The sequence below is a fragment of the Onychomys torridus genome, chromosome 16, assembly GCF_903995425.1.
Source record: "Onychomys torridus chromosome 16, mOncTor1.1, whole genome shotgun sequence".
Taxonomy (NCBI): domain Eukaryota; kingdom Metazoa; phylum Chordata; class Mammalia; order Rodentia; family Cricetidae; genus Onychomys; species Onychomys torridus.
The window spans coordinates 8,839,337-8,862,426 of record NC_050458.1 but is presented as its reverse complement, the minus strand read 5'-3'; the positions used below and the strand labels follow the sequence as shown (position 1 = coordinate 8,862,426).

General features: G+C 37.2%; 1 protein-coding gene across 3 annotated transcripts in view; it reads right to left on the bottom strand.

The window, feature by feature from the left end:
- Oxr1 (oxidation resistance 1) overlaps positions 1–23,090 on the bottom strand; it is a 402,931-nt gene that overhangs the window by 295,971 nt on the left and 83,870 nt on the right. For 2 of the 3 annotated variants that reach the window (XM_036208895.1, XM_036208899.1), the window contains exon 2: positions 18,790–18,947. In XM_036208895.1, coding sequence (XP_036064788.1) covers positions 18,790–18,812 — 23 coding nt within the window. In that variant the 5' untranslated portion in view covers positions 18,813–18,947. Of the gene's footprint in view, positions 1–18,789; positions 18,948–19,826; positions 19,961–23,090 lie in introns of those variants that run through there. The other variant, XM_036208896.1, reaches the window with a different exon arrangement.

Sequence of the window (23,090 nt, the reverse complement as noted above, 5' to 3'; positions counted from 1 at the left end):
TCTTTTGGCCCAAAGTGTATATTCAATAAAAGCAGAACTTCTAGCCTTCATGCAGGGAAGTAATGGCTTGCTCCTTTGGTTCTGTAAAACACATACAAGATAATACTAGCAGATCTATCAGTGTTTCATCAATTTCTTCATAATGCAGTGTTTTAAATGGTGTGATGGCAGAGGCACACATCTGGTTCACAAGGCATGCTTCTTCTTAATGTAATTTTGTAGCTGCCTAGAGGACATAACACATATCATCAATAACACATTTCCAGCTTAACACACCATGGCTTATTAAAGGTCCTGAATACAAATTTAGGTGTACAGAAATGAATGATGTTGACTATGTAAAATGCATGGAAATTTTACACAGAGAAATTTGGAGAGTGTTTTCCCTGCTATAACCTAATTACAGTACTGATCACCATTGCTCTTGTCTCATTGCACAAGCAACTCAAGGGATGGTAACTGCCTTTATAATTATTGTTATTGTTACTATTAACAATAGGAAAATACGATTTCCATGAAGGCAGACACCTTGAAAGGAAATGAATAAGCTCTCCCAAATTACGGTTATCAATCAGTCTTTCTTACTCCACATTCTTCCCACTTTTAATACATGATTACATTCTTCTCCCATGTAAACCTGGTACTCTTTCTCTCCAGAGCTGCCATAGATGAGCACACAAACAAAAAGAGAGGCATTAGCTGTCAGGGGTTCGGAACATTTTCTGCCACACATTAGGTAAGTTATTTATCCCGTGTTATCCTTTGTTTTCTCTCAGCCAAAGCAGTGATCATCCAACTTCCAGGCTAGTACTATGTGACAGTGCATCCAACAGAGTGCATAGTACAGAAACCAATTCCCCAGTCTACTGAAACCCCAAAAGACAACCCTCAAAGTACAAATGAGGAAAAAGTATCCAAGAGAAGTGAGTAGACCAAGAACACATCCAGTTAGAGGTCTAGTTAGAATCTAACAGCCAGATAGATTCACTGTGTGAGTAAAACATAGGATTTTCATTCATATATTGAAATCATCTCAAAGGTAAAGCATCATCTATGAGGCATAGAAGTAAAAAGAGAATCATTTGAGGGAAGCCCATCATCTAGAAAGAGATGTTTGCATTGTTAATTAAATTTACTTCATCTGGAAGATGAAAATTATCTACTTCCCATATCTACATGCTATGTGGTATTATAGTAGGACTGCAGACATATGCAATAGAAATACTGAATTATAAGTGGTATATTTGGTGAAACCTAATTAAAATCTTGCCTCAAACTGCAGAATGTCATTTAAACATACAATGACAAAGAGTATTCTACACTAAGGAAAGTTTCTTATCAATAGAACCAGTCTGTTTTTGATAGAAAATTCAGGCAAGTACATTATGAGAAGTGATTGGAGAAGATCACAAACCTCACTCAAACCAACAGGCCCATGTGAGCAAGAAAGCTAGAATATTTCATTCACACATCTAGTGAAAGGTGAGGGACATTAATAGGTGGTCAGCTTGTCATTATGAGCTGTATCCCTGAATTTGTCTTTTGTCTCTAGATAACCTATGGAAATCTAATCCTCACTGCCCCTTCCTGCTTAGTTTACGTTCCCCTATCTACATATTTAATTTCCACTGCCTCAAACATGTTCCTTCTCCTTAATCCTGATTCCAACCATTTAAATCTTCCTTCCTGCTTATTCCAGCTAAGGAGGCCAGGCCGTAGTTCCTCACCTCTAACTTCCTTGCTGCTGGAGGAGGATATTACTCTTCCAGCACTGTCATCCTAGTGTAAACAACCTGTGTCATCAGTAACTGGTTCTTAACTCAAAGGTTTAATCATTAATATTTAATTTTCAGCCTGTTTGGGCTCACAATGGTATTTCACTACCCACTCTTACCTTGAAAACTTTGCAATGCCCTTTTTAAAAACATTCAGGGAAAACCTCTAAATGAAATATCCTGCATATATAACTGGTGTTAGGTTGAGCTAATCATGACCATTGCTACTCTGTGTGTTAATGGGGAAAAAATAATATTTTTAGTCTGTACTTACTTTCTTCATTTTCAAGAATAACATTGGACACTTCAAACCTTTAGCCAAACACATTATTGTGGAATCACATATCCAATGCATATTAGCATCTAAAATGTACAAATGACTTTTTAAGTTCAATAATAAAAAATATACATTTGAAACGGGCAAATATGAACAGCATGTCTTGGCATTCACCTATAAACAAAAAGAAAGACACTGAATATCATTAATGATCAGTTATTTCAACCAATACCAAAGTAAGAAACTGCTATGACCCTCTAGGATTAACTTTGTAAAGATAAACAAAGGCCTTATGTCAGTCCAAAGAAGGAGAAAAAATAAATCCACATTATGAAAGTGATGATAAAGAGAAACATTAATGGACCCGGGTAAGAACTCAAAGTAATGCAGCTATTTTGGAAAAAGCTAAAAGTTACTTAAAAACCAAACACAGACTTACCACATTACTTAGCAACTCCCACTGTAAGTCTATGCCCAAGAGAAATTAAAAGAATGTTCAGGAAAAACTCATACACAAAGGTTTACTGACATGTTATTCATTCTATCCCAAATGTGCAAACCACTCAATGCCCACTCACTGATGAGTGGAAAAATAAAATGCCACATCTATTCAGTGGAAGTTTGTCTTTGAAAAGAAGAATGGAGTTCTGATATGTGCCACAACATGGTTTAACCATAAAAGTTCAGGTTAAGCAAAAACAATCTAGGAATAAAACATCACATATTATATGACAACGTAAAATGTCCAGAACATGGAAATCCAGAGACATAAATTAGTTGAAAGGATCAGATTAGTTACTCAGGACTGTTGGAAGGGAAGAAAACTAGGAAGTGAGCTGGAGAGAGACCTTAGTGTTAAGAGTGTTGGCTGCTCTCACAGAAGGTCTGGGTTCCAGTCCCAGTACTCACAGGGGCAGCCCAGAACTACCCTTACCTTCACTGCCAGGGTATCTTATGACCTCTTACGGCTTCCTGCCAGCACCAGGAATGCATGTGGTACACAGATACACATGTAGGTAAAACACTCAAACACATAAAATAATAAATATTATTTAGAACAAAACAATGGACTAATAAAGGAAGAAAATTTCTTTTTGAGATAACAGAAGTATTCTACAACTGGTTTTGGTCATGGATAGAAAAGATGAATATATTGAAAGCTACAAACTTCCATAGTTTAAATGGGTGTGATTCATGGTCTGTGAATTGCATTTCAATAAAACTCTTATATTAATATATTACATGAGAGCAAGAGTGGGCAAAAATGTCCCTTAGTGGAACATATTTCCCAGTTAGTACTATAAATACCAAAAACAAGAAAGAAAGGAAAGAAAGGAAGGAAGGAAGGAAGGAAGGAAGGAAGAAGAAAAAAGAAAGGAAGGAAAGAGAGAGATAGGGAGGGGAGAAGGGATGGAAGGAGGAAAGGAAGGAAGAAAAAAAAAGAAAAAACTACACTCAGTTTTTTACACAAGTTTACTGAAAAAGTTGGTCCACTGTTTTTATCCATTAGGTGCCAGAACTAACGGGAGAAAAGAACATGATCTTACATTCCAACAGCACTCTCTTCCTGTCAGAAATTTAGAAAATCAGCTGAAACTGTTAGTTAATATTATTGCAAGGATCTTCTGCATATCAATTATGCCCAAAGTCATTATTTTTGGCAGTCATGCTATAAATCCTGACTCAAGAGAGAGAATTTGGTACCATCTGCTCTCAAACTTGAACATTCATCAAAATCACCTGGAGGCTTGACAGAATACAGATTGCTAGACGCCTCTTTCAGAATTCCTGATGCAAGCAGGGTCACAAAGCTGACGCCAATTCTGCTGGCCCAGGGACTGAACTTCCTAGAACTTCTCATGTATGTTTACTAATCTATTTAGTTTTCTCAGGGTCATACTTATGACAATCTGCCCTGGTTGGTTCAAGCATGATTATAATAATAATTCAAACCTGTCACATGATCCTATGGTACCTTAGAATTTCCATAGTTAAGCAACTGTTGATGTGGGGTAGGGGAACTATTGAATAAGAATGAGTAGTGTATGGGGTATACTAGCTCTTGTTTGAAAGATTCAGCAAAATTTAGGTCACTGTAGAAGCAGAGATGAAAGGTCACAAAAAGTAGAGCATTGGTGAATTAGACTGATAACAGAGAACTAGAAAAGATCAATAAAGTCTAGATACTTGATTGTAGAGGGGGGCAATGATGTGAAAATCTCTGGGACATCACCACATCCTAATTACACCCAGTTTCTTGAACCACATTATGCTCTGTGCATCCCAGAGATAAGACAGCTCAGGATACCTGTGCCCTGGCAGGTGTCTGTGGTTCCCAAAGTCCCAAGAGCTTCACTGTATGTACAAGATACTTTGTTTCTCCCAGTTACCTCCTGAAATAGTTTTTTTTTTGAGACAGCTTGACTGTGTAAGTTTCCTTTCAAGTCTGACTGACAACTTCATAACAAAAATCTATACAGGATAGAAGGATGTTCTACAAGGCATTTCTTTATGTAGATACAAGCTTGTTGTGGATTTCCAGCTGAGGATTCATAACTAGATGTTACAAATGGAGGGAAGCATGAACTGAAGAGTGAATATAGCAGCAGTCCATGCTTGGGTTTACTTATCACCACGTTTTGTAAGCAAAAACAAGCTAAGAACATTTGTTGGAAAAGTAGGGACATCTACAAACACATAACTGAGAAATAACTAAAGGAAATAAATTAAACAAAGGAAAAAACATAAAAAGAAGAGAGTTTTGGTCTAATGAGTTTAGCTATTAAATTAACAATACCAAACAAAGAAAAAATGTAATTTGGAAACCAGATCACTGTACCACTCTCTCAATATTTAAGCCTGTGACTAATACATGCATAGTAGCCACTTGATAAATGTTTTGCACATAAATTGTGCCAATAAGGATGTTTTAAGTACTAAAGTTAGGTAATACATTGTTTAAATGACTGATTCCCAATTTTGGGACAGTAATTCCTCTTTCTAAAATATTCCACAAATTAATGTTCGATACAAAATAATTGGGCATGTATTTCCTTGGACATAGCAAGTACAATTATAGGTAATGTTGAAAAGAAGTAATCAGAGTTGCAGATGTGGAGTAGTTAGTATAGGGGTGAACACACAGTTATGAGAAAAGCTCTGAAGCAGAAACCACAGCCCACATGATTCAAAGTTCATAAAAGGCTGAGTTACCATCATTATGGTTTGTGATGATGAGGTATAGGATTTGTATGATTTGAGTAATTAATTCAACTACATCAGTTGTTCCTACTGACAACTGATTTATGAAAACATAAAATTGGAGGGGACTAGCAACTTTTCCATTTATTCATCAGACACAATGATGATGATGATAAACCATTTCACAAAATGATTCTTATAATACCAAAAAGATAGTAGAAATCACTATCACTGTAGAAAAAGGAGAATTAGAAACATGAACTTATCTTTCTTTTCCAATTCTGGAATAGGCTTGTCAATGACTTGTTCATGATTCAAACTTGGTAACTAACATCACACCTGACATTTGGAAATGGGGAGTGTGCACCTCTTCAAAATGTTCCACAATCTTAAGCAAATGCCAATTCAATACAAAGCAATAATTTATGTGTATGTTTGTTTTATTTTCTGGACTATCTCAAGTAAGCCACCGCTTTAGCTCATGGGAAAACATATCCTCAGATTTCCTCTGTGTACAGTGTCAAATGCTTGGTACAGTACACTGATCAAGCTTCTAGCAGCCAAACCACTTCACTTCCTACTAGATTTTTATTTTCCTGCCAAGAATCTTTAACCCATGCTATGTATTCATGCTGTGTTCCAGTGCCTGCCTGGGAAACAGACTGAAGGCTCTGGCCATTTGTTAATGAAAAACACCTGTTGAACTTGTTTGCCAGGATTAAGTAGGCTGATCTCATCTCTCTTTAGAGTGGTCAGATGTCTAGTGTATATTTTAAATGAGAAAGCAAGTGTCATACATCACCTTACATTTGCAATGGTAGTAGCTATTGCTCAATGCTTGATTTCACTTGATAACATTTATAACTTGCCAAATATAGTAAGAATTTCATATGCCTTCAAATATTTAAAGACTGGATTGGGGCAAATATAGAAGGATATCAAGGAAATCCTTCCTTCAGAAAAATGACTTTGTACTAGTCATTACAGGAGCACCTATAAGGAGTACACACAATGAGTGCTTTTAAAAAGCAATAAATTTACTGATGCATTTTAAAGTTTATATAGTATTATCTTTACAATCATTTTGAGTATATAACTAGTTTTATAAAATCCTTAAAATGAATACTATGGGTTGGAAAAAATCATCACAATTTCTATGAACCCGACTCTATATAAATTCTGCTTCTGGATATAATTTTTAAGATACTATAAAAACCTCAGGGAAAATGTCTAAATGAAAATATACTCTGGGAGATCACTTAATTTGAATTTCAATTTCTTTTGTCTATTCATGAAAGCAGTTTGTATCAGTAATCTAAAACCTAATGGGAGTTAACCTAATCTAATTTTTTAAAAAAAAATTCTGTGCTGCGGTAGACCTGATTTTTGATTACAGAAATAATCTACCAAGGGAGAAGGCATAAAGTTGAGAACTCATCTGGAAGAGTGGTATCCACCCTCCATGAAATATGTCCACCAATAGATGGTGGATGCATCAGGATCTCAGCTTTCAGCTCACAGTAGAAAACAGGGAGCCTGCCTGTGGGAACTCAGGGTCCAGAGGAGATGACTCCACCCCCATTGCTGCTGCTCAGTTGCTCTGAGCAGCTTCTGAGCTATCATCAGCACTGAGGTAGCTAAGTCATGCATTTTATCTAAAAGACCTATAATTAAGGAAAAATGTTGTATTTATAATTGTTTCAACTCATCAAGCAAAATTTATGCAGCCTAAGTACAGACGTCAGCATTTAACTTTCCAAATTCTGGAAAATTAAGACACATTCAATGTTTCAAACCTAGTTCTGAAAAACTATATTCCTTAATACATGGAACTAGCATTGGCAAATTGAGTGGTATGACACTATGAATTAATTTTGACTCTAACAACACTCTGAGTCTGTCTAAACTACCATTAGAAGAACTTTAATGCTCTCCAATAAAGGAAATGCATTTAAAATAAAAAAAATTCATAAATGTTAATTATGACTGCAAAGCAGGCCCAGGAAAGAAACAGTTGTGATAGTCTGGAAATGTTCAATAGACATCAAATGTAAAAGGTAAAAACCAAAACAACAAAACAGTCCAGGTAGCACTCCCTCTTTATATAGGCAGTAACAGACACATGCCCCATAAAAGATGAGTCAGGTAGGGTGGATGTGTCTGTAGTTAAGCTGTCATTTTATCCAATTAAGTTGTGTTGAAGTTTTTCTTAACATATCGACTCCAGCAACCCCCTAGGCCAAAACCTGTTGAAGGTACCATGAGACATTTCTTCTGTAATCAGAATCATAAAACACTGACATTACTTTGGACTGGAGCCAATTTGAACTGGTTTTATGTTCTAAGTGAAACAAGAGCACACACATACAGAACATCAAGATGGGGGAGAGGTAGAGGTCAAGACTGTGTTTCCAACTTCTGTTTGGCTAAGTAAGGACACTAAGAAATCCCTACTTCCATCTTTAAGTACCACAAGTAAATCATACTTAGCACAAAAAAGTGTAGAATGGTTATAATCTTTGCTGTAGAATATTATTTTAAAGTACATTACTTTTGTTTATGTTGCATTTGTTTAACAGTGAAGCTGTGTTGCTCTGCCTATCTAAACAACTGATTGTCTAATAAATAGCTGAACAGCCAATAGTGAGGCAGGAGAAAGCATCGGTGGGGCTGACAGGCAGAGAAGGAGAAACCTGGGAGGAAAGAAGGAGCCCGAGAAGGAGAAGGACTCTAGGAGCCAACCACACAGCTACACAGCAAATCACAGAGTAAGAAGAAGAGAATGGGAAAAACCCAGAGGTATCCAGGATTATTCAAGCTAAGGAAAGCTGCCACAAAAATAAGCCAAGCTGAGATCAGACATTTATAGTTAGGAATAAGCTTCCATGTGTGATTTATTTGGGAGCTGGGTGGTGGGCTCTCAAAAAAAAAAAAAAAAAAAACCAATAACAAATCTTAGAACAAAGATGATTATTTTTCCCCAAGAAAGATATCTAGTGATTTTATGCCATCATTCTCCACAGCAGGCCCTGGTTATATATTGTATTATATATCTTCAATAAAACCACACCCATATTAATCAACCAGGGTACAGAACACAATACATTATTTCACCATTTCTGCTTTATATACTAAAATTAACTTTAGAGTTCCTTGGAGAGAAGGGATAATAATGAGCTTCAAATGCAAACTGAGCAACAAAAACAGTTTCAACTTCCATAATTTACTTTATTTGTCTACTATAAAATTCTTTAATGCAAGATAATATATTTTTATAGATGAAATCTCCTTTATATTATGCCTCTAATTATGCAGATTGGTGGAGATGTATTGTTAAGTGTTTTTAAATTGACAATAATGAAAAACTGGCTATATCCTTACAAAGGATTTTTCATTACTTCATTATTTTTCTCTCATTGTTGCATCTCATTAAGAATATTTACTGAGTGCTTATGTTGAAAGAACAATATAATTATCTTCATAAACTGTAGGTGTCAGGCAAGTCCTTCAGATTTGGAAGGCACATCATGTCAAGGCTGCTCTTAGCACTAGACTGCTACCATCCCTGGCTTTCCCTGGATCTCCATTTTGTGTGACATCTCACCAGGCCTGGTGAGTGAGAGCAGTGTCCCATCACACTGAGATTACCCAGTCATCTGCTCTCCACACATGCTTGACACCATGCCACCTGGCTGTGCACACCTCCCAGCACCGCTCTCTTCTGGCTGCTGGCCACCTGTCTCCCCCTTGATGATCCCTCAGAAACACCAAGGGCCTGTCATCATCAGGGCCTTTCTAATTCATCATATAGTGAAGTTTTCTGTGTATCCTGAAAGTAGCCTTAGAGACTGTGAGAGGAACATTTAATAATAAGCCTAAAATGTAACTTGGATACCTGCAATACAGTCCATGTCTGCAATGGCTCTCCTCTAAAGATGTGTAGCCTCATAGCTTTCTACTTCAATGCCATCTCCCTCAGAAAGGCTGCTCCTTCCGAAGCTGCTCCATCCTCTAGGGTTGACTACGTACTGCCCTATCAGTCTGCTGGATTATCCTCAGAGTATGTAGCACTGTCTGTCCTGATAGTGCATGTCTGTAGATTCCTATTTATCCTCAACACGGGATATAAACTTCATGAGATTAGAGATTTCTGTTTCACTCACCATTCTAACATTCTAACCACAGCATTCAAAACTATATGTCGATGCCATTTAGGAAAACATGTTGAAATAAATAAGTAATGGTTATAAGAAATATATTATTTATAATAAAATAATATAGTTTCAGTCTATATATCACTAAACTGTATTAGTACATCACTTAAATTGCATAAGAATTATTTTAAAATTCTTACTCATAACAAAGAACTTAAGTGGAACATAGAACAAAGGATAAATTAATGAATGAGGTGAATGTTCTTAGTGAATATCCAATATTGTTGGAAAGTATTGATTTTATATCTTCTGTTGATTAAGCTGAAATTGATATAAAATCAAGTTAAATCTCTTTTACAATAAAAAAAACACAACAAACACAAAATCCAGTAAATGCCCAAAAAGACAAATGAAAGTTTATTTTCTAGGTTAAGACATGATAACTTCACATATTGATATAAAAATAATTTATAATTCTCTGACTGACAAATGTATTTGATCATGTTGAAAGGACCATACCTCAGACTACATAACTATTTTAATGACTAAAAATATATTATAAACCATTAAATTACTGCTTTCATTGTTCAAGCCTCAAAAGCAACTTTTTGCGTTGAGTGTTGGAATGGTCTACCTAGATTGATAGTAACTCTTCCACAGTCTAAGAAATATTGGTGTTATTAGTCACTAAACTTTTTTTTTTTTTTTACAGGAGAATAAAGTATGACCACTACAAAATAAAGAGAAAATGTAATTCAATACACAGTGATACATTTTTTTTGAACTGGACAATATTCAAAGGGGAGATGATCCTCAAGAGTTGTAACCAGTCTCTGGAGTATACTTGGCTTCAATGCCTATGTGTTTTCCTCCATATTAGTTATAGATTGGTGATGATTAATCACCTGCTTCTAGTGATAGTGACCAATTGCATGTCTGTGAAGGAGAGCTAGTCAAGCCCACAGGACTAGGCTCTAGCTGTAGAAGAAAGCAGAGCTAATTTGTACCTGTGGGGATTGAGCCTGAAGCCTTAGACTCATTATCCCAAGAAAGCAAAACCCTCTCAGAACATCATGACTTGCAAACAATTCTCCACCTTGAGACACTTCAACTCTAGCTGGAATTACTATCAGTAATAAAGTAATGACACTTTTTCTGGGAGGTGTCTGTCAGTAGCAGTAAACTCACCTATAATGTAAGATGCCCTGCATATGTTCCACCGTGTCACAAAATGTATTCATTTTCATTACTATTTGTTTTTCTTTTCTTAAAAAATTAGATTAGGGTAGACGTTTACTTGGGGTAGAAGTTTAGCCTTAAATCTAGTTTGGAATAAAGGCTAGAAACAATGGGAAAGAATGGCATAGAATAAAATTTAAAATTTTTTTTAGGAAATTAACTTTACAAGTAAGGTAATTTGAGAGCAAAGAAAGTAATTAGGGAAATTTCATATCAGATTTGACAGGCATCAAGATTCTAGATGAGGGCAACAACAGGTGAATGTAGGGACTATTCTGAGAAGAAATAATAGAATTAACTAGTTCTATAAAAGAATCTTCAATATAGGCATGACCCATGGCCCTCCAATATAGGAGGGCATGACCCACGGCTGCCATTTTTGGCACCACTGTCTTTCCTGGCTTGGCTTAATAGCCAATATACATAGTAAAAATAATGGAGCACAAAGTATAGGGAATGACTCCAAAGATGACCCCTGGGTCACATTAGCATGCTGTCAGAATTAGAGACACTCAATGGATAATTTAATTCTGTCTGTGTTGAGGGTAGGATAAGGAAACATTCAGGTAAGCATGTTTTCAGCCATTGATTGAAAATTCAGTCTAGGTCACAAGAAAAAGGCCAACACATGAGAGAGACATTTGGAAATTAGTAAGAGAATAATACACCAATCCTGAGTAGTCCTTAAGGCTTCTTTACTTGGTAAACTATATGTTGTACTGTTGTAACAAAATATCCAATGTGGGCTGTTTGTCAAAAAAAAAAAATGTACTTACAGTTGGAGAGGTTAAAATTCCAAGATTGGGTAGCCATATCTTGCTCACCTCTGGAGAGGGTCAAATTGGCTGTGTTACAATTTGGCCAAAAGCCCAGAGGTAAATGTCAGGTGCAAAAGGACCCAACAAATATTTGGAGTGGTCTTGCTTTATAACAGCCTCTTCTTGAGAAAGAAAATCATTTGTGGTAGATGGGAAAAATATTCAAGAGGCTTCCTACGAATGTTAAAGTTTCAAAAGCTATTTCTAAAGGCACATCATTGAAGCACCGAACAGTCAAGGAGTCTAAAAATATAATGTATTCATCTGAGGAGTCAATTCTGAACCAAATTGTTATTAATCAGCTTAATAATGGAGAGATTTCAACTTGAAGAGGCATGTTATGAATGGAAAGGCATATTGAAATTTTACAGAATTAAAAATCTTGACTTTACTCCAAATCATCAGACTTTGCCTTAGAGTGTCACACATGGGGGTTGCAGGGGCAAGTTTTCCTTTTCCTTGAGCTGTTTCTTCATTTTGTTTCCTCTTTTCTTCTTGTGGATGGTTTCTGCTACTCCGGGGTCTGCTAAACCCAACATACTTTTGTGTTCTGCATTATTTCCAAAACATACGGTCTTCCACTTCTCATTATCATTACCCTTGGAAGGAGGCCTCTGACTTTAGACTAAAGGCAAGTTCACTCCTCCCAGTGTCTTAACCACACAATGGCATGCTGGGAAATACTCGTGCTATCACACCAAGGAAGTTTCCGTCAACACAGAAGTCTTGTTGCTTCTGACAGGAAATAATGCCTTCATGTTCATGTAAAGCTTTTCTCCTCTTCGTTTTCTACAACAGAATGTAGCCAATTCTGATTGTATTCTTTATCATAAAGCTTTTTCATAAATAGTTAAAAACTATTCCTGAAATCTCAGCTTAACTCCATTTTTCACCTTCCGTTCTGAACTTCTTTCCGAACAGACAACTCAAGCTTCGATGTCCTTGCCAGTGTAAATGGGAATACTGCCTCTGAGAGGCTGAAACTTAACAGAATAAATAGAGAAAGTTGATACAAACAAAACACATAATGTGAAATAGATATTATATATAATATTTACATTAAGGATATATAATTCATATCATATGTGTACATAATGCAAATTAATTCAAAGTAGTTTTCCAGTCCTATTAGAGTAAAATTGAACTTGTTGACATGCATAATAGCATTTTACACTATAAGCCTACTTTGGAAATATAATTCAGTTCTTATAAATAAATAAATAAATGCAGTCAATACATTAATTGCTTCAATAATTTGAGCTTTACTATATCTCCAGATATGCATAACAGAAATTTTATTAACTTCTGATCAAATTCTCCTAGCCAGCTAGAAATAAACGGCATCTTAGACAATTAGCAGCATAATGCTAAGTGTTTATAGGAATTAAATCAGGAGGAAGCATTAGTGCACACAAGGAAGCAAAGCACACAGATAGCTCGGGGCCTGGTGAGGTAATGGTATTTGAGTGAGCGTCTCTCACGGCAGCAGGATCATGTACAATAGTCGAAAATGTTTTAAAAGCGAGAATCGGAGGACAACTGAAGGCTCAGGCTAACTGAAGTAGATGACACCACTGTCATACGGTGTGAATGCATTTCCCTGATGATGTCATGTCAGACCCACCCAATAACCCAACAGGCATAGACCACTCATGAGAACAGGAGCCATCAAAATATCATGTACAATAGGAGTGTTTTGCAAGAAAAATGTGATGGTGTGTAGAAAATAATACACCTCAGCATTTTAAAAACTGGTTTTCTGTCACTCAAGTCATTTCTAATTTCTGCCTTATAACTGCCTCTGATATTCTGTTCTTTGCAATTAGCATGCTTCTTTATATTTTGGGAAAATGCAAGAACTGTGTTAGTGTTCCTGAAAGGTGAGGACTTTCATCTCAAGTGGGAAAGACAAGTGCCTATTTTGTTTTTCAATAACATTCTGGGGATACCTGTTTAGAAAACTCATCACAGGAGGCCAAGCATACTTGGTTAATTTTCATTCCCCTGGCTAATAAAAAGTTCCATTAAGAGAAGTCTTGGCTTCTGTCACCACACCACCCACTACTGTCTTAGCACAGGACACTGTACAAAAAGGATGTTCAGTGCATTTGGTTATTTGGCTTCTTAACTTGAATCCAGGGATTTCTTATCCCTCTCTGGCTACAAGATGCCAAGCAAATATTAATATTCTCTTTCTTTCAAGGTCTCACTATATAGATCAAACTTGCTTCAAACATGGTTGGTATCTTCCTGCCTTGGTCTTCTGAATGCAAAGATTGCAAGTGTGCACCACCATTCACAGAAGAAAAAAATTAAGATTTTTTTTTTTTGTAAACAAATGATGAAGTGTATGTAGGCATCATAGTACAAAATAACTTGAGAGTTGTCATTTTGCAAAAACTCAACATTCGGCAAAATCAGTTCAGGCTTTCACTACAAATACTGACCAATGTAGCTACTGTAACAGGAAAACAGGAGGATCTGGGGTGCTAAGCTAGAGGAGCCTATGGGAGGCTCCACGTTAAGTATTAGTGATGAGTCTTCAAAAGGCAGGGACCGAACAACCATTCTAGCTGAGTCAGAGCAAGCTCTGTCTTTCACAAAGTGATAACAAAGTCTCACTCTCTGGGTATCTTGTAATTTAAGGAGTTCGCTTTACATACTTTAAAATTCACCTAAATTTTCTTATATTACCAATTGCATTGTTTACCCAAGGAAATTGGTGGGTGTATCACCACCCTCCTCACTCTCAACAATATTCTAATACATGACTGTGTTCTTGGAAATAAGAGCCCCAGTGTGTACATTTAAGAAAATTAAGAAAAACAATCTGATTAGAAAGAGAGGCTATAGAATATTCTTTGGGGGGCACACAAACATAGCAGGGATATATTTTTTGTGCAGAAGTTTTGGAGTTAGGTGCTAATTGGAACGAGGCCTGAGGCACTTGATGCTTAATGCACTACTTAGTGGTTTTTGTCATGTTGGGTAAGTTACTTAACATCCTGTTCCTCAGTGTTCCCATTCACAAAAATGCAAATAACATACTACATACCTAGGAAATTGACTTACGAGCTCATATTTTGGAACTCTCCAACAGTGCCTAGTGCATAGTAAAAGCAATGCAAACATTCACTCTTGATAATGTTCACCACTTAATTTGTGTGCTACAAAAATTACACATTGTAGTTGCTGTATGGATATAAATATCCATTGTTATAAAATCTCAATAGAGAATAGATGAGAATTCGGAAGGAAGTCTGTTTAGTTCTGGGAAACACTTACTGGCCTCACACCATCTCCTTTGTGCTACAGATACGAATTTCCTTTTCACTTGCTTCGGGCTTCTTATGTCCCTTGTTAATTACATCCGCTACCAAAGACATTTCCTTTCCGCAGATCATAACCTGGAAGCTGCCACCTGTTCATGGATGTCTGCAACTGATCCTGTGCATTCTGTCGGTTTTATCCTGAGAAGCATCACCTCAGCCATTGCCTCCATCTTTTAATCACTAGCTAAACAGAAAGACTCATGAAACATCTATGTTCATTTCTATGAAATTCATACCATCAGTTCCTGCTGCTCTCCTTTCTGACTGAGACGGCAGCTTCCTAGAAACCTGGAAGCATCATAAGGCCTACTGCTTTTGTAGTTAAGTGTGTGTGTGTGTGTGTGTGTGTGTGTGTGTGTGTGTGTGTGTGTGTGTGTGTAAAACAGGTATCATACATGTACATACCTACTAGAGCAAGAAAGAGTTTTTAAGTTTATGTGAATAATAAATTATCTTATACTAGCTATTTAAAAGTTAAGATTATTGGTTGGATAGTTGTATAAAGGAATGTTAGCTAGCATCTTCCCTTACATTTTCTCAATTCTTAAGTTCCATGTGGGAATTGTAGTTGATGCTCCACACATAAACACATACGTTTATCTTGCATTATGTTGAGTGTTTACTTTTAAAATCAACACATTGTTACTAAGGTTGTATATAGTAAAAAGTTATGCTAGGCAAGCCAACATGCCCACAGAATGACAGGAGCTTTTTTAAATATTGTATTCATTGATTTATTTTCATGTGTATGTACACATGTTAACATACACATGCTATAGAATACATGTGGAGGTTGTAGGACAACTTGCAGAAGAGGATTCTTTCCCTCCTCCATATCCATTCTGGACATCAAACTCAGGTCATCACACTGGGCAGCAGGGACCGTTAGTCCCTGTGCCGTCTCACCAGCCCTGATGTGACTTTTCACTGTGAAGTCAGTGCTAAAATTAATAAGAAGGACAGGCAGAAGAGAGTCGTGCAAATCACAACTCAAACGAACCATAAACCAGGCAGCAGCTGTTCTGAGAACCCTTGAATCTTTCTTGGAGGCATGGGTCTCCTTACTATCACCAGCAAGCTCAGACTTAGGTTCCCCTTCTCCCTCCCACAATAGAGAACACACTCATCAAAACAAATCAGTTATCCATGCACTCACATGTTCCATGGCAATTAAAAATCCAACAATACCCTTTATTTCCAGTGTGAGGCAGTACACGCATGTCTTTGTTTCTAGACTTCAATATGGAGCCTTACCATGGACAATAGTAATTTCATTAAATTCGTATAATTTTATGAAGAGTTTTTACTGAAAATTGGTAGGCTGTTCTACATCACTAAATAAATACTTGCAGGATAATGTTCCCTCAAAACACAGACTAGAATTGTTAGGAGATGTGAAAACTTGCAGGATGAATATGGAAGAAGTTAGTCACTTCTTACAAGAGAGAGAAACGTGAGTTCTGGCTTAACTTGAGCACCTCGAACTCATTTCCTGCTCTTCTTTACCGTAAAGCAGCAGCTCAGATGCTGAGAGGGAGGAGGATGACGCAGCTCTATGATGGTGATATTGATGTCACAGATGAAGATCTTCCTGCATGGGAATCCACTGCAGACCCCCTTTGAATTGCAGCACCGTGGCTTCATTTCCAACACCTTTGAGCCTCCAACATGAAGACAATTTTCCCATGTTTTTAGGCATATTAGCTTCTACTGAATTAAATTTTTTCTTTTAGAGTGAAGGTATGTATTTTCATTAAATTGCCTGTTTTGCATTTTTTACTCATTTCCACAGCATCTATTTGCAGAATACCTACCAACTTGGGGGAGCCGTGACAGACAATTAAGCTGGAATGATGACTTTCTCTCTTAGTGATGCTCACCTTGCTTCAAGTGGCCCTAAATGAAACCCTCCCATCACCGCAGGTGAGGCTCCCAGAAAGAGGCCCTCCTGTTAGCCTGTACTGCCTCTGTGAACACTGTCTTGATTTTAACATCTGCTTTAATCTCTTCATCCCCCTGCATCATCCCCTTTTTCCTTCCCACTTCCTTCTACTTGCCCTCCATTCCTCCTCTGCTTCCTTCCCCTTCTCTTCCTCTTGGCCACCCTCCTCCTTTGATGTGCTGTTTGCTTTTCCTTTATTTTCCTTTATTATTATGTTCCTGTGAGTATGTGGACCTGGGCATATGAACACATCCATGGAGAGGGCAGAAGTTGACACTGGTTGTCTTCCTCAGTGGCTCTCCACCTTGGTTCTTGAGCTCATCAATTCAGATAGACTAGGTGGCCACCCCCCCCTCTCTACCCCCCCCCCCAAGCATTTTCATGTTTCCATCTCTGAGGCGTAGGAATGACAGGAATGAACATCCAGGCCCAATTTTCCACACATGGGTGCTGAGGATTTGAACCGAGGTCCCCATGCTTGAGTGACAAGTGCTTTACTATCTCTATAGTGGTTTTGTTTTTTTGTCTTTGAAGATTCACTTCCCACACACTTGCCCGGGTAAAATTTCTTTTAAAAAAAATGGGTCAGCATTTTTCAAAGATTTTTAAGAGTTGCAGATTTAGAGAAATTAAAATTTAAAATGTAATGATAATTTTATTTTAATAAAAATATATAAGTAAATTATAGTCAATAGTGATAAATTACTATTTAAATATTCCTTTAATGTTTTACATAATATATTTCAAATCTTTTAATTCTCTTTATTTATTATTTTTCCAAATGAGATCCTCAACACCCAGGCCAAAGGAACCAAAGACACATTCTAAAGAAGCCATTAAGAACTAGGCCCTTCAGAAATACTACTCTAAATTTAAACAAATAATTATACCCTCTGCCCTAAATAAATCACTTACTTATCTAAAAATGAATTCATGGAGCTATGACAAATTAGCAAGCAAACCCTGACTGATGTTATTTCTGTTTGCAGAAGGGAATGAAATGAGCTCTTAAAGAACTGGAGGGTCACCAGGCTCCTCTTCTGGTCTTGTATTAAATATTGTTCACATAAGCATCATTTATTCCTCTCTTTACATTTAAAAAATCATCCTGAAGTTCGTTGAATGGCTTCAGAGGACATTACCATTCCTCACTGGCATGGAGAAGCCATGTAGATTTTCTTTCCACTTCTTTGTTTTATAATCACAGGTAGGATTAAACATGAGCTGAAAGCCAGCAGTGAGCTACAAGGGAGCTATTGAGAAATATGCACCCACAAAGGAATTTTGGGTTCTAGTTAGTTTAATTTAGGTAGATATTTTTGAGATATGAAGCTGGAAGAAAAGAGACACAGGTGAGCAAATATCTATGCCATGTGCAAAGCTACACTTGTGGCTTATCAGTCCTAAATCAGAGAGTGTACACATGTAGGAAAGTGCAATGGAAGAAGATAGTCTTCTAATCTCTCATTCCCCTCATGTGTGTGGGGAAGAAAGGTATTAGATGTCTCTGGTGTTCAGTGTGAGTCTTATACCTTTTCTAGAGTCCCCAGATGAAACAGCACTCAAAATGTTAAATGTGGACGGTGTGAATCTCACAGGAACATACCCCTACATGAAGAGCTACAGGCCATCAATGGCTACTGAGACAGAGAAAGAATCAGTCTTCTCCAAAAAGCCTCCTAACAGATCCTCGGAACCCATGCTGTCAGCACTACACATATGCACATGAGCAACACCAGATAACTCAGCCAGTGGTACCTATGTGTGTATGTAACAATAATAACTAAAGAACAAGTAGCCATGAATTTGAGAAGGGAGGAAGAGAGAGAATTGAGGGGAGGAGAAGGAAAAGGGAGATTATGTAAGTAAAGTAACTATATATAAAATGATCAAAAAAGAAAAGAGAAAAATCTCTTCTCACTCTAATATAGGACAATCTGAAAACTCAGTTTTTGAAGTTCTCTTCCCAAGTTCTTATAGTGGAGCTCTCATAAAATCCTGCTTACTGTATACATTTATGTGTACTTGAGACTGGGAAGTAGTTCACTCACCATGATAGGTTAGATACAGACATTGCCGCAATCTGTGATGGAGTCTTCTCTCAGTGCCAGAACAGAGAGTCGGGACAGCCACTAGACAGGACCACTGCAGATTTCTGCTCTGCTCTTGGACCATTCACAGCCACTTATTTACCAGGGCTTGAGAGGACCTGTGAAGAAAATGAAAGTGGTGATGTTTCTAGGACATAATTCTAAGAACTTCAGTAGGTTTCTTTCAACCAGGCAAAAAGCCACGATCAAAGACAAATATCCCTGCACACAACTTTTTGAGTATCTATTGTTGTAGTGGATAGTTGTTCTATCTATGACCTTGAAGCATCACCCCATAGAGGTAGCAGGTAACTGTCCTACCTACTTATGACCTTAGAGTACCTGCCCCCGAGGCATGCTCAGGGCTACCCTTAAGACCTGAGATGCATGTACGCTGCTCTCCTCTCTTGCTCATGGGCTTGGATGCTGAGATGGATCAGGCAGAAGAACAGCGTGGAACTGGAACTCGGCCTTCCAGGACCCTATAATAAATCTCCAGTGTTGTAGTGAGTTTTCCTCCCTAATAAATTCCTTCACCCTTTAAGCAGACTCTGTGAATTTATCAATACATATTGTCCTATAATTTTGAACCAAAATTTTCTCAGAGCAAAATTAACTCCATAAAACTGTTATCATTTTTAATAGCACAGGCTATTTTCTGTTATCCTAATAATAAATATTTATTATACATATATTATGTGTGATAATAACATGTATATGGATTATGAATACAGATGAATGACACTTAAATAGTACACTGACCCTATTTTCAAGTAATATCTTATACAAAAAGCCATTATAGTAAAATACAGTAGATCTTCTACCAAAGCCTCCGCAGGGTACATGCAGGCACAGAAGACAGTCTTCTAGCTCAGTTACGGAGATTTAGCAAGGATTTCTAAAGAATATACCCATAAGTTATCACTAAAAAGTTTAGTTAAATGTTTAAAAAATTCCAATGTCCAAGTGTCTTAGAAGGTCAGTTTATTTCCTCCTACCTAAAAGCAAGCTTGAAGCAAAGAAGTTCACAGAAAGTAGAGTAATTCCACTGGGCAAAGGCTCTTTTTTTCGTGTCTCAACATATGTGTTCTCTTCCTGACCTTAATCCGGGCTGCTGAACACCAGGGAGAGTCTGCATTCCAGCCAGCAGAGAGGGGGAAAAATAAAAAGAATACATGTCCTAAGATTTACATAAAGCATTTCTACTTGAATGTTATTGAATAGATCCTGGTCATTTGGATACCTGCTTCGCTGTTTTTTTTTTTTTTTTGTTTGTTTGTTTGTTGTTTTTTTAAACCCAAATACATACTAATGTGTCTACCACTAGGGGAGGGTGAAGCAGATTGGGGAAGAAAACTAGCAGACTATCCCCACACTCAACATGCAATAACCTTGTCCCTGAAGTACTTTATAAATTTGGTGCCTCACACAGAATGATGGACATTCAGTGGAAGAGAGGTGGAACCACTATGGGTGGCTAATCGTTTCACATGTATAATTTATCTATAATAATAAACATTATTTACAATAATGAAATCACATTTCATCTTGCCTAGATCAGTCAATGGTCAAGAAATATGTATTGTGCCCAAGTACTCACCAGGTTAAAAATAAGTACTAAGGATAGTGTGATGGATAATTTTGAGTGCCAGTTGACTGGATCAGAAAACACTTGCCAAATCAGTAAAGGACATGTCTAGATGTGATCCATGAGAGTATATCTGTAGATGGTTAGGTCTTGTGGGCTCTGTCCTAATCCAATGATGGATTAATAGCTTGAACAGATACTAGGGAGACTGGGGGACTGTGAGATGTGGGGGCATGATGGAGGAAGTTGGTCATTTTGGGTTTCTCTGTAAAGGCTAACCTTGCCCTAGACTCCTCCCCTACTGATTCACTGTTCTTGCTTTCTGTCTACTATGGGATAAGGAGCCTCAGTCACACCCTCCAGTTACCATGGTGTCCTGCCTCACCTGGGGTCCAGATGTAATGGAGCCAAGGAATATGTACTAAAATTCTGAAGTGGTGGTTCACTAAAACAAATGATTCTATGTTTAAGTTTCATTTGGTCAAAGCAATTTAAAACTAATAAAAAATACAAGATTAATAAAATATAGTTCATATAAAGAACTTACATAGAATCCTACAAAATAGACAAAATTAAACACGCAATAAAGATCAGTGGACTTGTACTGGTGTATTTAGGTCACTATGGCAGAACAGAGAACTAATGATAATTCTAATGATTCCAATTTTGACCAGAAACCGACTGACAGAAAATTTTGATCATCTCATAGAATAAATAGTTATGAAGGTCCACACACTAAATTCTCTGAGTACATTCCAAACGAAACTGTCAAGTATATACCTTGTTTGGTTAACTGTTATGTCACATAGATGTATTTTGCATGAACCCTAAATAGTCTTATAATAAAAACCTGGAGCCAGATATTGGGGTAAATGCTGAAAGATCAGAGGAAACAAGCCACAGCTACTTCTTAGTTCACCAACTCCTCAGCCAATCCTGTCCCCACAAATACTCAGACTAAGTGCCTCTGAGTCCTCAGCCAAAAGCTCTCTAGTTCCTGCCTCCTCTTGCTTTATATGCCTTTCTCCACCCAGCCATTTCACTTCCTGTCTTAACCTTTCTAGTGCTGGGATTAACGGTGAGTGTGCTTCCCAAATACTGGGGTTAAAGGTGTGTGCCACCACTGCCTTGCTTTGTTTCTCTCCTAGATTGGATCAATTTCATGTAGCCCAGTGTGGCCTTGGACTCACAGAGATCCAGACAGATAGCTGCCTTCTGAGTGCTAGGATTAAAGGTGTGTGCCACCACTGCCCACTGCCTGACACACACACACACACACACACATATATATATATATATATATATATATATATATATATATATATATATATATATATATAACTCTATGACTGGCTTTGTCTTCTGATCTTCAGGAAAGCTTTATTTCTTAGATTATAAATGCCACCACATTTCTTCTTTTTTGTCTAAAATAATAAAAGGTTATAACTAATATAAGAAAAGCTGTATACAAGAAGTATATACTATGTACAGAGTCACGAATTACATTAGCAATGTCCAGTCTATTAACATTTGACAAACTCACAGAAAACACTCCATTATTTATCCTATTTTGGTGAGTCCAGAGTGGTGTACATAATTCGCTTTCTATCCTAACGTATTACCAACCCAAAACTATCTTCTCATGTCTTTCAAACTTATACACTTTACACCTCTTTAGTGAGTTTCTTTTCTGAAGTTCTTAACCAGGAAAACTATAAATATCTAGTCTTCAACCATATCAAAGACCCCAGAAGGATATTAATATTACCTGAGTAAACAGGAAGTTCATTGCAAGCAACTTTCAGTGAAGCAGAGAACTTTAAGGACTGTTCCACCCACTGTGGCAAAGTTCATCAGTCACTTCTCCCTGTGTCCTGTAGAATGTCTGGCAGTTTCTTCTGCCAGACAGGGTTTCTCTGTGTAGCCCTGGTTGTCCTGAACTCACTCGGTAGACCAGGCTGGCCTCAAACTCACAGAGATCCACCTGCTTTGCCCTCCCAAGTGCTTGGATTAAAGATGAGTGCCACCACCGCCCTTCATAAATCTACTTTCAAAGAGCAACAACTTGATTGAAATGTTCTACATTGCTATGGATTTTAGTTCATTGATACAAATTTAAAGTTAATTTTGTTATATTGTATATATATTTCTACTCTTGTTTAAGGTATTATGTTTATGCAACTCATTGAAAATTGTAATGTATCATTAAGAAATACAGATTAATAGTAATCTATGATAATCAAACTTATAGTCTTGTTAGTTAAGTCTTTAGGTATACAAAGATATACTTCAATTATATAAATCTTCAAACATTTCAAAGACCAACAGAATATGACATTTAAAATGTTATAAAAACTTAGATTTTTCTAGAAAGTAAGACACATCTGCTTCTGGCAGCACCAGTTTCAAAGAGGATGATGGGCATTGAAGAAACTCATTATGGAGTTTACTTTCTTTGTGGCAAAAGTTAGCCACTGGGCAAAAATGTGCCCTTTCCTCGACTGACAGGATGCTGTATAAACTGGACATGCAGGACCCATAGGAACATGGCCACTGAACTTTTCAAGGCAAGATGGTCCTTCAGGTTCCTGCTTCACAGAAGAAACTGCCAGACATTCTACAGGACACAGGGGAAAGTGACTGATGAACTTTGCCAGAATGGGCGGAACAGTTC